General features: G+C 35.2%; 1 protein-coding gene across 1 annotated transcript in view; it reads left to right on the top strand.

Moving 5' to 3' along the window:
• PTPRR (protein tyrosine phosphatase receptor type R) overlaps window positions 1-15,838 on the top strand; it is a gene marked incomplete in the record, with an annotated part of 85,590 nt that extends 69,752 nt beyond the window's left edge. Inside the window, 6 exon segments of the mRNA XM_072401367.1 lie at window positions 1,545-1,624; window positions 2,762-2,899; window positions 4,453-4,563; window positions 5,276-5,433; window positions 11,094-11,207; window positions 14,935-15,838. Coding sequence (XP_072257468.1) covers window positions 1,545-1,624; window positions 2,762-2,899; window positions 4,453-4,563; window positions 5,276-5,433; window positions 11,094-11,207; window positions 14,935-15,028 — 695 coding nt within the window.
• Window positions 15,839-16,497: the final 659 nt, after the last annotated feature.

Raw genomic sequence — 16,497 nt, 5'->3', positions numbered from 1 at the left:
TTTTTTGTTTGTTTTAGTTTAGGGGATACAAATGGAAAAAAAATAGCAGCCAGATTCATGTAGTTATGTTAATTGTTCATATGTGTGTGTTAGCCTTATGTGCCCAGCAGAGGTCACTGTATCACTGACTTCTATTCTTCTGGTAGAGCAGTTTATATGTGATTTATTTTAGATTTTAGCATTATGTATGTAAAGATGAACATGACTGTTATGTTTCCAAAAAAATCTACATTAAAAAACTCTTGAAAATGTAAACAATTAGGTAATAATATAATTATCACTAATTTAAGTTCCCAGATTCATACAGTGTTTGGGTCTATATTCCTGTACGCAGGATACTTATTTATGTTATTTATATGGATATCCTGCAGAAATTACATAAGGCCAAAAAGCTCTGAAAAATGAAAACTAAAGCTTTCCAAACTGCTAACCATCCACTGCTAAATAGATGGTAGAAAGTAGCAATGATTTTTGCAGTTTCTTAGTTTATTGTACAATGCTGTGATCTATTCTCATGTATAAACAAATTCACTTTAACTGAACTAAAATATTCCTGCATACCCAGAAATAAGTAGTTCCTGATATACTTTAAGAGGTCTGTTTATAAACAATTCAGATTTATAAATTGCAAATTGCTAATTGCAAACATACCTAAAAGGTAAAAATACCCACGTAGAAGAGATGGGTTAATGTTCTGCAATGTACTTTAAACAGACCAGCAAATGTACTGATTCTATACTATTACCTGTTGATACAACGTGGGGTAGATTACAAGAAGTACATTAGGAGTACAAGAACAAGAAAGGCCCAAAAGACCGACCCAAAAATGATTTGTCTGCTAACAAACCCTAGCTGCCAATAGTGGTTCCCTGTCTAAATGGTGGCACTGTGTGATCAATCTTCAGAACAAGTTAGCAAACTGCACTGCAATCTGCTTTACAGACTTTACTATGTGTGTATGCATAATGCAAGTTTCAGAAAACATAACAAATACAAGGTATGGGGAAATGGCTGGCATACCACTTTTTTACTAATAGGATGTTTGTCCTGGGAATTTATTAAAGTGAATCCAGAAGTGATGAGCATTCAACATGCCCCCAATATCGTGGTGTGTTACATTAAAAAAGGAATATCATCCACACACTGGGAAGCAGGTTTTGAGAACACAACTATCACTACACTATCTGGGCTAATCCCAGGCATCTAGTAGAGAAGCAAGGGAGAAACTATTTATGAAAATGGTTCAGTAATGCACCCACCATTGGTGGCTAGGGTTTGAGTGTAGAGCAGGATGCTTGTTTTATTACTCTTAGCAATAAGAATCTGCCAGGAATTCTAACCTTTAGATGTATATTACTTTTGATTATTTGCTTTATTCATTTTACCAGTCATTTTGTACTTCATTCTTGTCTCAGTAAACATATCTGTTCTGTAGATTTTTGGGTCCTTATATACTGTATAATCTATATGAAGAAATCTATGTTGCACTAGATTTTTTGGACTTTATAAATTTGCATCCCCTCTCTTATTCTTTCCTTCATTAGATCCAATTAGTAGAGTGTGTTTGAAACCAAAGAATTTGAAGGATGCACTAAGCACCTATATTAATGCAAATTTTATCAGGGTAAGTGCTGTCTCTTCATGTTCTCATCATGGGAAACTGATATCTAGTTTTACCAATACATGTTTTTATGTTTTATTGTAATCCTTCTCTTCAAATTATACAAATTTTATGTGTGTCCATAAACTCCTTTTTCATTTTTTATTCCATTGTTGACCTTTTTGTTGACTAACATGAATTCACTAACATAATTGACTAGGGGAACTGACCACAGTGTAATTCAATCATTAAAGGGTCAGATGAGATGATAGGATGCTCCTGTGGAAGAGGAGCACTTTATTATTATTATTATTATTATTAAACAGGATTTATATAGCGCCAAAATATTACGCAGCGCTGTACATTAAATAGGGATTGCAAATGACAGACTAATACAGACAGTGACACAGGAGGAGAGGACCCTGCCCCGAAGAGCTTACAATCTAGTAGGTGGGGGAATTTACACACAATAGGATAGGAGATATGTAGTGGTGGGAAGTAGTGGTGGTTTCAATTGACAGAAGAAAACGGGTAGGCAAGTTTGAAAAAATGGGTTTTGAGCGCTCTTTTAAATGAGCAGAAAGTAGGAGCAAGCCGAATAGGACGAGGAAGACCATTCCAGAGAGTTGGAGCAGCTCTAGAGAAGTCTTGTAACCGTGCGTGTGATGAGGTTATGAGGTGTGATGAGCACTTGCACACAAACAAGTAAATTTGAACTGTCTATACAAGAGCATGGAGCCTTAAAGTGGAACTAACCCTTTTTACACACCCCGTTTCATTGCCGGTGCCGCCATCTTCTTCCTTCTTCTCTTGCTTGTTTCAATCTTCAGCCATCTTTATTGGCCAGGTGGAGGTAACTTCCATGCAGACGGCCGCAGGGAAAGCTGGGATGTGCTGCATGTACACTTTAGCGATTTTGACAGATGAAGAGAGCGATCAGGCAGGTTCGTATGCAATAAAGCCCTGCCTGGTCACACATTTTTAAAGTGGAACTTTAGTATTGTAGAAATAATATAATTATTAGTTATGCAACTGACAACTTGCTACATTGGTTTGTTAGAAGAGACTTCTAACCTCTTACTGCAATTTTTATGTAAATACTACACAGTTATACAATGTATACAGTATTCAGGTACATTTACACTCTTTCATCTAATACAGGGTTATGGTGGAACAGAGAAGACCTTTATTGCTACACAGGGACCAATGATTAACACGGTAAATGACTTCTGGCAGATGGTCTGGCAAGAAGATGTTCCTGTTATTGTTATGATCACCAAACTCAAAGAAAAAAATGAGGTATCTTATTTTCAGTAACTATTTTAAAATAAAAAAGTTGTGACTTTATCTATTGCTTTTTTGGTGTTCATTCTAGCTGTTGTGGGAATTATCATAGCATTAGCTCATCAAGTAGACCATGGTAAAAGTCCACCATTCCCCATCACCAAATTAGACTATAGTACTCCAGTCAGTGAGTGTATTCATTCCAACTGATGGTTTGAGCTGCTTTACTGTATAAAAAGTTACATGGCTTTGGTTTTTAGCTTTTCCTGACAAAATTCTGACAAAAAGTTCAATATGTGGAAGGGGACACTTGTTCTGGTAACAACTGTCTAAAAGAGGAGCTTCCCCGGAAATTTCTTCCTACTTGCCATTGCATCTGTAAAAAAGTTAGTAAGAGGAACTAACCCTAGAAGATTTCCATGATGATGTTTAAGGGAATATTTGATTCCCTGTTTTATAAATAGAAACCAAAAGTGTCATTTGGAGAACACACTGTTTTCCAACCCCAAAGTTCACCTAAAGCTTTTTTTTCTCTTTTTTAACCGCGTGAAGCCGAATAATTATGTTCTGTAGTCCATAAAAAGATAGCTTAGAAATATACCTACCGGTAATCATAAGTGTGTTGCACATGTAAAAAACATAAAAAGTTATCACAAGATCTCTAGTCTTCAGGGTTTTCAGAGTTATACCATGAAACCAAATAGGAAAAGTTAATTGTTCCGCTTTACATTAACTATGCCATTTGTCTCACCTATACAATCAAATATTAAATGGAAGCCTTTTGAGTGTAGCACAGCCTGTCCATGGTCTAACTATATTTTTAGTCCTTTGTTTCCCATGTTTATCATTTCCCATTAGATTCGTTGGGAGGAGTAGGGGCCGCAGATCAGATAATGTGACAATGTTAACATTCCACAATGGGTGGCAGCTGAACTTTTCAATGTTTTCTTTCCCCCTAATGAACTTATAAGGGAGCTTGTTTCTAGTTTAAGGCAGTGATTGCACTAAGCTTAAAGAGTTTTACAAGCTCCAGTGGCTCTCCATAACTACTCTTGTTGAAAAGATTACCAGGTCAGTTACACACATTGAAATTCTATGTATATCATGTTACTTTTTATAGGGTAATTAAACTATATTGCATAATAATGTAAATGATACCCACACTAAAATGATTTGCAGGTAAATGGGATATATCTTAGAAGAAAACTGAAGAAAATAGAGTATATAGTATATATTCACAAATTCAGTTTCGGGAGCATTCAAATTCTCTGATTTTAATAGAAAGGTATTATTATGTAGAATTGTATGAAGTGTTAAGTCAATGGCAAGAAGTGATCCTGTTGAATAAGGATAAAGCACAGTAACATACAGTAACAGATAGAAGTCATATTATATAAATCTTACCATTCTAATGTGCTGAAGACTGATCTGATTGGCTCATGTCATTGTTCATCATGTTTCGGTGCCCTGTGCTGGTAAATAAAAATACAATTTTAATTTTTAAGGAACTTTAGAATGATCTTGTTGAGTTCAGATTAATTACTTAGTAGTATTCTTTTCCTGTACAGAAATGTGTGCTTTATTGGCCGGAGAAGAGAGGAATTTATGGAAACGTTGAAGTGCTTGTTAACAGTGTGAATGAACATGAATATTATACTATCCGGATTCTCACATTAAAGGTAAATCATTATATAGTTAAAATGTTTGGATATGGTATAAGTCAAAAACAGATTTAGAGTTAGATATATAAAGCAATATGATATTTTTAAATTATTTAAATGTGGATGGTAGGATCTCCGAAATGGTGTATACCACCAGTATAATCTAAAAAAATGGGTATCATCATATTTTATTTCAGCATATATTATTTATAATATGTCAGTATTTAATTCTCACTCTCAGATTAGCACTTTGGCCGAAATCAGCACATTTGACTTTAATTGTTATAAAAACGATGTTATAAGCATCAATTGGCAACTGTGTGTAGATGTTTAAATTCATTTTGCCTGGAAATAAATCCTGTAAAGACAAAACCACATGTAGCCTTTTGCTGTAAGCATAAATTAAATTGCCCTTCAATGGTTACTGTAGTTGATAAATCATTATTGCTCTTTGCACTGCAGTACTGGAATAACCCCTCTCCATAGATTTTTCCTCATGATATTGGACCCAACTACTTCAAACCCTATAGTGATATAATTCTTCTTGGTCTCAGTCATGTTAGAGTAGATTCCTCCTTAGTAATGGGACATATCATATGTACATAGTTTTCTTTGTACCAACTGTACTGATTAATTTATCTGTTAACATGCATATTCACTATAGATTGTAGATCAACAATATCAGTGTTTCTATTGGTAGTTATGAACTAAAGACAATCTTTTTTTACAGCAAGGAAGCCAGTCACGAATTGTTAAACATTACTGGTATACCTCCTGGCCTGATCACAAGACTCCAGACAGCGCTCAGCCTCTTCTTCAACTTATGCTTGATGTGGAAGATGACAGAAAAGCATTTACTGGAAGAGGTCCTGTAGTAGTGCACTGCAGGTAATGCTCATTAATCTGTTATGGCTCCTACATTTCCTAAATTTCCACTACGATTGATCTTGTGTGGTAGGTGAAGTTATGGTATACTTCTATTTCATGTCCTATTTATAGGGCTGACATATTGCCCCTGGATACAAGAAAGGTCATATGATATATGATACATAGTAATGGATGCATTTGTCAGTGTAGAACCATGTTTACCAAACCTTACTTGAGTACAACTAAAAGTGGATATTTTGCAGAACTTCAAAGCAATACAATGGATGTCACTGGTGTGCTTATAACAAGGGTAGGCAAACTTCAAGAGGTGGGGATCCCTTCTCACTACCCGGAGATGTGTGAAGATCTACAGTGTAGGAGGTGTTTCATTTCAGATTTAAAATCAGTCCAGGTAATGGTCAATTTTTATGTAACAGCACAGTGACCATCCATTTCCAAAGAGGTTGTTAGCTAATATTATCCATTTTAAAACCATACATGACTCTTTTTTCCACCATACTTCTGTTCAGGAGTCTTCAAATGTATGCTTTGTGAGTTATGTGCAGTTTTTTAGGCTGGGATCACACCTTTTGCGTTTTTAGTACATTGATGTGCCTTTTTGCACAGTAGGAATCAAAATATTTACATGTTGTAACATTTTGCAGTATTAAATAAAGCATGTTCTGTTTTGTGTACATAAATAAGTAGGGACTCCTGTATTCAATCAATAAACAGCACAATTAGAATCTTCATTGCACACCGCTGCAATTGTTCAGCCCACCTTACATGGTGCATCATGATAACATAGAACTATCTACAACAGTTCTTGAAAAACAACTGTGAGGCTGTAAATCTGGCTGTGGCATATATACCGGAAACTGGTTTTAAAGTGCTCTCCCTGCACAGAACACAGATTTTTTCATATTTTATCTGAGCATTTGGTCTGTGGTTCTTGGAAGGGCTGAAGCCAGTGAATAGGCAGCACACATAGGAAGAGTACACATGTACCAAGCAGCCAGAAGTGACAGCAGTGTGCTCAAAAAGAGCTCAATGGCCCTAATTTAATAAAGCTCTCCAAGACTGGGGAGAATACACTTTCAACAGTGAAGCTGGGTGACCCAGCAAACCTGGAATTAATTTCTTCAAATTCATTTGCTATTTGCAAGCAAATATTTTGAACCCTGGACCAGATCCATTCCATGTTTGCTGGATTACCCTGATTTAAAGGCTGGATGAAAACTGATGAAAGTGTATCCTCTCCAGCCTAGGAAAGCTTTAATAAATCAGACCCAAAGACACAACCATAGTGTTAGCAGGCTCTGCTGGCTGTATGGTAAGACACATAGGATCTGATTTATTAAAGCTCTCAAAGGCTGGGGAGGATACACTTTTATCAGTGAAGCCGGGTGATCAAGCAAACCTGGAAAGTATTTCATTTGATACTTGCTAACAAATGTTTTGAAACCGGGACTTGATCTATTCCAGGTTTGCTGGATTACCCGGCTTCACTGATTAAAGTGTATCCTCGCCAGCCTTTTACAGCTTTAATAAATCAGGCCCAATGTATCTGATTTATAAAAGCTCTCCAAGAAGATAGAAAAGATAGACTATTATGGATGAACCAGAATGATGTTTGAAAACATTTGCCATCTAGAAGAAAATGATTTTAAGAAACCCATTGCAGGTTTGCAGATTTTAAGAAACCCATTGCATCCAGATCCTCCCATGATAGTCTATCTTTTCAGGCCCAATATCTAGACTGTTCTAAAGGAGGGGTACAGAGAGGTTGTGATCTACTTGTCACATGCCTGCAATCTACAAGTAGATAAAAATCAACCCGTTGCCAACTCCAGGCTTAGAAGGGAGAACATGTAAGTTTTTTTGGTGTTGATATTGTTTGCTAGAGACAAACCTGTAGGTGTCTACAGGGCTCACTAAACCCCTTTTGGAAACATAGCCTGTACTCTAAATATAAACGCACACAGAAAAGTTGTGTACACACGCACAAACACACGGAGTTGTTTTGTTTTATAATACCAATGAATATCTATACTATATACCTGCTGAGTCTTGTGCTCCCCATATCCCTATAGTCAGTATTTGAAAGGTTTACACTAGTATTGCAAATTACAGGTACATGTTGGAGAAGCACTGACACTGTCCATGGTAACTTAAAATTGTTAATGATTAACCCAGCCAACCCCAATACTCCATAATTGTATGTCTAAGCTAACAATCATCAAAATTCAGCATTAGTATTGATGTAGTTTTCACAGCATAATCAACATATGCTGTGTTTATTGCTAACTTTTTATGATGTATCTTTAGTTTAGCTGTGCATAAAAGAAATTATTTTTGTATATCATCCTTGTGAAAACATCTACTGGTGAACAAATGTTACATTTTTCATTACATCAGAAGTGTATTTTACATCATGGTTAGCCTAAGGTAGGGCTACACATCTTTCACTTTCATTTACCTCCCACAGAATCAATCTTCTGTGTGAGTGGAGACAGTAAAAAGCATCACCCATTGATCCAGCTGGCAGTCCAGCCTCTGCCATGCTGTTTAATCCTTCTGTCATCTGCCAGTATTGACATGACATATGACAAAATGAATTTGTAATAAACAGGGTGAGAGAGTAAATGTTAGGATGAGAGCAGCTCTTCCCTTTCTGAGTAATAACTCTAGTTCTGTTCATATGCTTTCTTCATAGATATGTGGTATTGAAAAGGAGTAGTATACAGTATATTTCATGTTATCAATAGGATTGTCATTGGTCTATATTATATTGGTCTGGTAAATAAAATTTCAACTTAACTATAGGAAAGAGATCTGATAAACTAATGGTCAGTTCATTGCTCCTTAGACCTTGGGGGTGGCCAGTGGGGCAGAAAATGCCCAGATTGGATGACCAGTGGGTGTAACTGGCTGAAATATTATTGCTTTATTATTGGTGTCAGTGGGAGTAATGACACCCCACCATTTGTGTCAGTAATAGAAACAGTGAAAAGCACAAAAGTGTCCCATCATTTATATTAATGGGGAAAATAGAAACCCATTGTAGGGGTTTTTGAAAATATAGTGCACATCGTTATTGTCAATGGGCCTTATTTATTGAAGTTCTCCAAGCATGGAGAAGATAGACTTTCATGAGTGAACCTAGGCGATCCAGCAAACCTAGAATGGATTTGATCTAGGAAAAAATTTGCCAACAATTAGCAAATTACTTTTAAGAAATCTATTCCAGGTTTGCTGGATCACCGACATTTACTGAGGACAGTCTATCTTCTTCAGTCTTGGAAATAGTGCCCCATTATTTGTGTCATTAATAGGAACTGTATCTCATTGTTGATGACAATGGGAAGAATTGTACCATATTGTTTCTGTCAGTGGGAAAATATGTGTTTCTTTGCATTTTGCAGACCACTGGCGTACAGTGTAAAATTGCTTTTTCAAGTTAAAGTACTCCACCTACATACAGTACATAGATCAATCCCACATCCACCTGCAATTGTTACATCTTGCTAATAGGTTTTTTTGCATCTATGCAGTCAATCCCCACATATTTCATGAGGTTGTCTCATGAGGCAAAAGATGCTTGTGACATGACCCCATAAAAGTTTATGAGGATTGTTAGGGCATCATACCTGAGACATTTCAGTCTGAGACAAGTCAGTGGGTATGAGATTAGGGCCATGCTGTATGTGTTAATTTTTACTAAATAAAAAATATTAATTATATAATAAAATATAAATAATACCATTATAAAAATATCATTTTTATATTAAAAAACACAACAAAGAAATGAAAAATAAAGCAATGTTAATATCAGGTGCACAAGATTCATACAAAAAAGCATGCTATATAAAGTTGTATAAGTGTAATGCAAATGTTGTAATACAAGGAATGTGATCGCTATTGGTTCCCCATGTAAAAATATTTTATAAGGAGTCCATGAGTTTGACCTTTAATTACCATCAAATGTCATTTGTCTGTTTCATAGTGTACATATACAAATACTTCTGTATCCTGACTACTCACGTAAGATGTTTTCCTCTACAAGGCCTGCTTCCTGTTCAGGAGACTGATTGGAATGTACTAAGGAAACATGGGATGTCTAGAAAAAAAAATGTCTTTTTTGGAAAATAAGAGCAGCATGTGTGTCCTTGTATAGAATAGCTGAAAGAAAACCCATCAGCCAATTTAAGTGTTTTCTAGAAAAAGAGAACCTTACCTTAGGGACATGAATACAATGTGTGCTGTTACTTTCTGTTCCTAATGTCCTTACTGTTACTGAGAACAAGTCTTCCCTGACCTAGCATCTAAACTGTATCCCCTCAGGTATTACCCATTTACCTGTCAGCCACCTGTACAATGTCAGGACATTACTGTACCATCCCAGTTACTTTTACCATTACCAATACCACCTCAATAGACAATAGCGTCAGAAAAAGGATGGGAGAGGGTGAGATCTTTGAAATGAAGCCACAATAAAAGCCAAACATACTGTAATAAAATGAACTTAGGATCAGAGAAGTTAACCTCTCTACTAAACTTGTATTTTAGATCTTGTGTTTTGTATAAAAACTCAAAGTTAAAAATTTTCATATTTTCTTTTACCAATATGACATGACCACTCTGCACTTCTTTTAATTGTTTTACCTGGTTCAGGTTTTAGCTTATGGTGTCTTTAGTGCCCTGTTTTCTTCCAATCTGACCATTTTCATCTAGTTTTATGGGTTCCCTTTTGATAAGGCAGGATATGTGTCCTATGTTATAAAAAGAAACTGCAATGAGATTGTTATCAGCATTCCAGCTTCAACAGACTCCTTGCCTGTAAAAGCATTTAGACCACCTTTTCAATTTCCTGCAGTTTTATAGCTCAGTAGTACTTACTTTGTTTGAGCTATGTATTGAATGATGTTAGAACATACATGTGTAATGATGTAATGATTCTCAGTTCTCCCTATTTAGTCACAAAGTTTGGTGCTGTCTATTGGCTGTTCAGGTACTGTTTTCTGGGAAAATGCCATATTTTCCTTCAGCAAAGACTGCTATGGCAGTACAGAGCAGGTGAAAGGCATGGGGAAAGTTGGAATAGGTAGGTTGTGTAGGATGAGCCATTAGGCAATTGTCTTACTTTGTCTTCAATAATAAATAATAATAAAAAGTGACAGGTTCTCTTTTAGAGCTTATAAGATATTATCAGCCTTAGTAAAATGCTTCTAGTCATCCCAGGCCTGCACACTCATGATTACATTATAAAATGTTCAAAATAGCTATTTCTGAAATGCTAGAATTCTGATCTTAGAGTTGTTTTAGAATATTTACTTTATTCCTATCCCAGTGATGACAGTGGTCACTGTAAAAATATGAAGGGGAAATTTTCTCCAATGGAAACGCATATAGCAATAAAGTTCCGATTGACCCCTATTTTATCCAAAATTATTAAGAATGTTTTGGCTGGAGTTACACGCTAGCATCTAATGACTATAATAGTTTTTTTTACCTTTATCACATTCTCATACTGTATATAGTTCTCCAAAAACTGTAAAAGCACCATAGTTGTTAATATAGTCCTGATTCTTTTCCCCGTTTTTATATTAGTTTTGTTTTTATTGTTTTAGCTATTTATTGTCATATCCTCCTAAAAATAACTGACTGTTGTATTATTACAGTGCTGGAATTGGAAGAACTGGCTGCTTCATTTCTACGTCTATTGGTTGTTGTCAGCTGAAGGAAGAAGGAGTTGTGGATGTGTTAAGTATTGTCTGCAAGCTACGAATGGACAGGTATGCTAAAACGAAAACTGATGTTTCTGCCTTTTAGAGGTTGACAAAAGGACCTGTGTCCTATACCATAAATCATAAATCATAAATAGACTATAGACATTAAACTATTTACACATTCTTAGCAAGAAGTAAAATATTTAAACCATCAACTGCCAGTGATTTATTGGAAATCATCAGTGACAGCATGGACTCATGGTCATGTTAGCAGCCAGAAATTTGTACATATTAGGTCTGATTTAAGATTAAGACTGGAGAAGGTAGACTATCATGGGGGGATCTGGGTGATCCAGAAAACCTGGAATTGATTTCCTAAAAATCATTTGCTATTAGTTTTCAATACTGATCAGATCTATTCCAGGTTTGCTGGAACACCTAGTTTCACTTACGATAGTCTACCTTCTCCATTCTTTTAAAGCTTTAATTAATCAGGCCCATTGCAGAGTCAATAACCATCTTTGTAGTGGAAGCAATTTGGATGGTTCCAAAGCCACCTGATATCTATTTATTCTACCCATTTATTTATTAATATTGGTATTTATAATTAATACAAGTGTATTTTACTGGATTTTTTACCAAAATGTTGCAGTTGTGCTAATGTCATGCAGCAAAAAAATATTCTACAAGGTCTCTTTTAAGCACGCACGTTAAAACATGCCATCCCTGTTCCTTTTTATTGTTTATAGATACAAATGTGAAGGGGTTGTGTTTTAAAGTGGTTTTACTGTCTATTTTGAATATGTTACTACTTGTATGTATATGCATAAATCATGACTATTCACAGACTGTTAACATTAAACTAAACTGTGTTAACAAACAGTAAAATATCTCTAAACCAACCACTGCCACTGACGTAGCAGATAAATCATTAGCAGCATTGGCTTGTAAAAAACTGAGACTCGGGTACTTATGCCAGTTGCATGTAAAAAATATTTAATTAGTTTTAAAGCAATACAGAGCTATATGAAGTGGTACCGGTACCTGATGTCTGCATAAAATGCAGCTTTAATCATGCAAATGTGCATAGTTCTTTATCAATGATAGAATTCAAAAAATATATATCTGTCTACTTCAATCTTTTACAACATCAATTATGTCAACATTATTTTGTAATATACCGCTGCTTCCAGTAGCTTTTAGTTAGTTTTTGTCCTTCAGACTGCTATATCACTAGCAAATGAATACTGATTTGCCCTTGGTGCTGGTCACCTCAACTTACATTTAAAAAATTCTTTAAAGTGTGTTTTAGATTATTATTATTATTATTATTAAACAGGATTTATATAGCGCCAACATATTACGCAGCGATGCTTTTTACATATGTTTTATATGTATTGCCTTTTATGTGTGTGGCTCTATGGAAATGTATTTTGCAGACAACAAACCAAAGATACAGCAGGCAGGATTTCTAAAACACAATTCACTAAAATATATGTCACATGAGTGCGACTTACATTTATAAATGTATTTAAAAGCATTTTTTATGATTTATACAACTAGAAAAATGCGTCCCCTGGGTAATTTTATATATCATTTACTATTTGCTTGCACCTGTTCCCCGCTTTAGTTATTTGAGGCAGTGCTTCAATCAGTAAAAACCAGGCCATCATTACAAAACAATAACCCTTTAAAGAATTGATACAGTTATAAAATATTCACGTCACCCTTTTTTATTTCCTTAGTATGCAGATTTCAGATAGGTGACTTTATACTATTACAGCTTAAAAGAGCGTTTATTCTAAATATAACCTAAGATATCATTCCTTTTTGCTGCACATATGTTCAAATCGTTCACACCCTACGTGACCATGAGTTCACACATACACTGGGCAGCTTTTCCTGTCATTTCCCAAGCAGGCTCCTGAATATCCTGTGTAACCACTGGTCAAAGGACACACTTATCCTACACACGGCAGTTCTCACAGCAGCATTATCTGCACAGGAAGATTGATTTTTACATAGGGATTGCTTTCTCTAACTCCCAGGATAGCTATAGAACTTTTTATGCTTGACATACTGTTTGTAGAAAACATTAGTTTTATTATATTTTTATTTCAGTTACTCATTTATTTCATTTTGTCAGCCTTGTAGTTTTTGTTTGGACACTATCAATTGTGTATGATATAGTATTACCTAATGTCAAAATGTGTTTGTATTACCCCGAAATTATTTTGTTATGCATAGCTAAGATCATGCAAGAGAGTCTCTTACCTGGCACATATGTTAAACGATAACTGTACTTCTATCCTATACAAGATCCCCCTCCTTCACAAGTCTTTTACTTATATCTTCTCATCCTGCTAAGATCTTAGCTGCACATTCTGCTAGAAACCTACTTTAAACAATCTTGAGTCATTCCTAAGAAAAAGACATCCATCCACTGTTAAGCTCATATTACACAGCATTTTCATAGGAATTAATGGGGATTCTAGTACTGTTATCTCTTATTCTTATGTCTGCATATATACAATATGTGCTTGCAGATTATACACCATACATGAATGTACAGGAAGGACATGTTATAATAGGTAACTAGGGTACATAGTGGCTGGTTATTAGGTACACAGTGGGCATTCTTCTTATCGCTGATATCCTTAATTACTGTTGACGGCTGTATAGTGAATATATCAAACTCCCTTCACTAGGCACTTTTTCTCATGCTGCAGCCACACAGTACAGAATTGCACACTGCAGCACGTACTAATTATACAACAAAGTGATCAAAATCTTGGTCCATGTTATTAATTGATCTATATACACACAACACAGCATATATTCTTTCGAAATATAAAATTTACCAACATAAAAAATATGTCCTTAAAATGAAGATTGAGCATAAGTCTGCATTCCCCCTATAGATTATTGACTTTAAGAGGTTTTAAGCCAAAATATCAGGGCAATAACACTGTCAGAAGGAAATCAGCAATTGAAGCCTATACTTACCCGGTACTCACAGTATAGGTTTCCTGCAGCAGATGGCCCATCCTCAGCATGATCCGCTTCTGCATAAGGTTTGTATTTCTTTCCACCTAGTTTTGAGGTATGCTCGGGCTTGCTTAATACAGCAATGGGGTTAATGCCCAGATTCAGGTTTGTCCAGTTAAACAATACAGGTCTCTTCCTAGACCCCAGTCTGATGCAGAAATTTCCTCACTCCTGGGAGTGAAGATAACTCTTCCTAACCAATCCCTGATTAGCAGTAATACAGCCTTTCTAGTAGTTTGCACTGCTTTGTTTTGCTAGGCATACATTATTCAACATTTTAGTATATTATTTTTAGTGTATTAGACATTCAATTTGACAAAAAAGAATAAAATAAACAAAATTCAAATCTAAAGAGGCTTTATATACTAAATAAACATTTTCCTGTCTGTTAAGCTGTTTCTGAGTTTACTATTAAGAGTTTATCGGCATGACAAGAAGTAAGAGTACATCTTTCTAATAGAGTCCCTGATAATTCTGGAAATGTGACAAGGGTTCTAACCTCTCTCTCCTTTTGTTGAAAACTAAAATAAAAAGTTTTGGTTTAAGCAATGGTTTAAGCAATAATTAATGTTGTTGGTTATAAGGAGTTTGCCCATCTCTGCCTTTATCATTGTAACATTAACATTTTGAAATATATATGACACTATGCCTGTAGTTACGGCATCTATTTAGTCAGATATGTTTTGTTGTGAGATCTAATGAATGACTTATTAATTATAACTATCTACTTGTTCCCTGTAAACAGAGGAGGAATGGTACAAACCAGTGAACAATACCAGTTTGTGCACCATGCTCTGAGCCTATATGAGAGTCGACTCTCTGCAGAAAAGGTCCAGTGATTGGCATGATTGAACAATGGTTTAACAATGATCCTTTAAGGTAATGAATTTAATTACCGACCAGCAGTTTCTTGACGGAGTGCAAAAGGCTCCAGTGGAACAATTGTGGAAAGGAAATGTGAAGATTTGATGGACTTGATGAAATGTTTGATGAAACTAGACAGACTACAATGTTTTGTTTGAATGTAGCTGTACTGCCAGTTTCTGCAAGAAGCCAAGGACAGTGTAGAAGATGTAAATGGATTTTACATATTTAACTGAAAGGTAGATATACTTGTGATATGATTATCTGCCACAAAGAATGTATGTACTCCAGGTACAGTGGGTATTTAACAATTATTCAGTGTATAACAAATAAACATTTGCAAACTGTGTGTCTTGTAACTGGACTGTCAGTTGTCAATCTGTTAAGTGCTATTAATTAATATGTGGTGAATTTGTTTCTTGCCCACATAAAGTTATTGCTGCTAGTGTTATCAGTAAAATGTTTAGTTCCTTTGAATTAAATAATACTTATTCTTTGTTTTTTGTTTTTTTCTAAACTGTTCAGAAACAGTGACTATTTTATATGGAGATGTGGTCTTGTTCTATTAGCAGTTGTGAATTTCCAACTGGATATTTAAACAGAGCACAATGTACTGTTATCAGTGGACATGCATTTGCTGTATCCTGTGGGTTGTACTATTTGCTGCGCCTCCTCTCCAGTTTTAAATACAGTGTATTTGTATATTATGTGAGTTATTTTACCTGAAATCTTTATAGCATATATTACTACTGCAAGAAATAAAACTATTGTCTACCGACCAATAACATTGTCTTCATTTTCTTTTCCAATAGTATGATATGAGCTATCTGAGGGCTCATCAGCAAGCCGTACACTATGCACTGCAATTGCTCGATTGGAAAAAAATGTTGAATTGCTCAGCAATCAATTAACTGATCAAAATTGATTGGACAGGACAGATTTTTTGTAAACTGTTATCTGTAACCTTTTCTTGTATTGCAATCTGTATTTCTATTAGATATAATTGTAAAATCAATTATAACTTGGATGGTACATCAGTTACTTGAAGTTGATCATAAAGATAAAATGTACAATAGAGTGAATATTGCAGAGTGTATGTCACCTGAATGAATGCTTGAAAACAAACATCTATAGTTATATTACTGAGTAAAAATCTCATGTAGGACAGAGGGGAATCTGCTATAGGGGGCGGACAGGAAGCTATCATTATCTTAACGTTTTCATTTCCTGCTTTTTTTAGATACGTATGTCCTATATTTGGACTGAACATTTTGTACATATTTTCCTTCATTTCACTAAAGCAAGTACAATTCTACTTTTTCAATGGCCGCATGCTTTTTATTTTTTAATAATACATTTTACAAATAGACATTTGTTATTACAGACCATGTTGAAATTAATATTGACAAGGTGTTACAAATGTTCTATTATCTGTGCAATTATA

Source organism: Pyxicephalus adspersus, chromosome 2, assembly GCF_032062135.1.
Source record: "Pyxicephalus adspersus chromosome 2, UCB_Pads_2.0, whole genome shotgun sequence".
Lineage (NCBI taxonomy): Eukaryota > Metazoa > Chordata > Amphibia > Anura > Pyxicephalidae > Pyxicephalus > Pyxicephalus adspersus.
The sequence above is the reverse complement of the archived record's forward strand: the minus strand, read 5'-3'. Positions and strand labels throughout refer to the sequence as shown.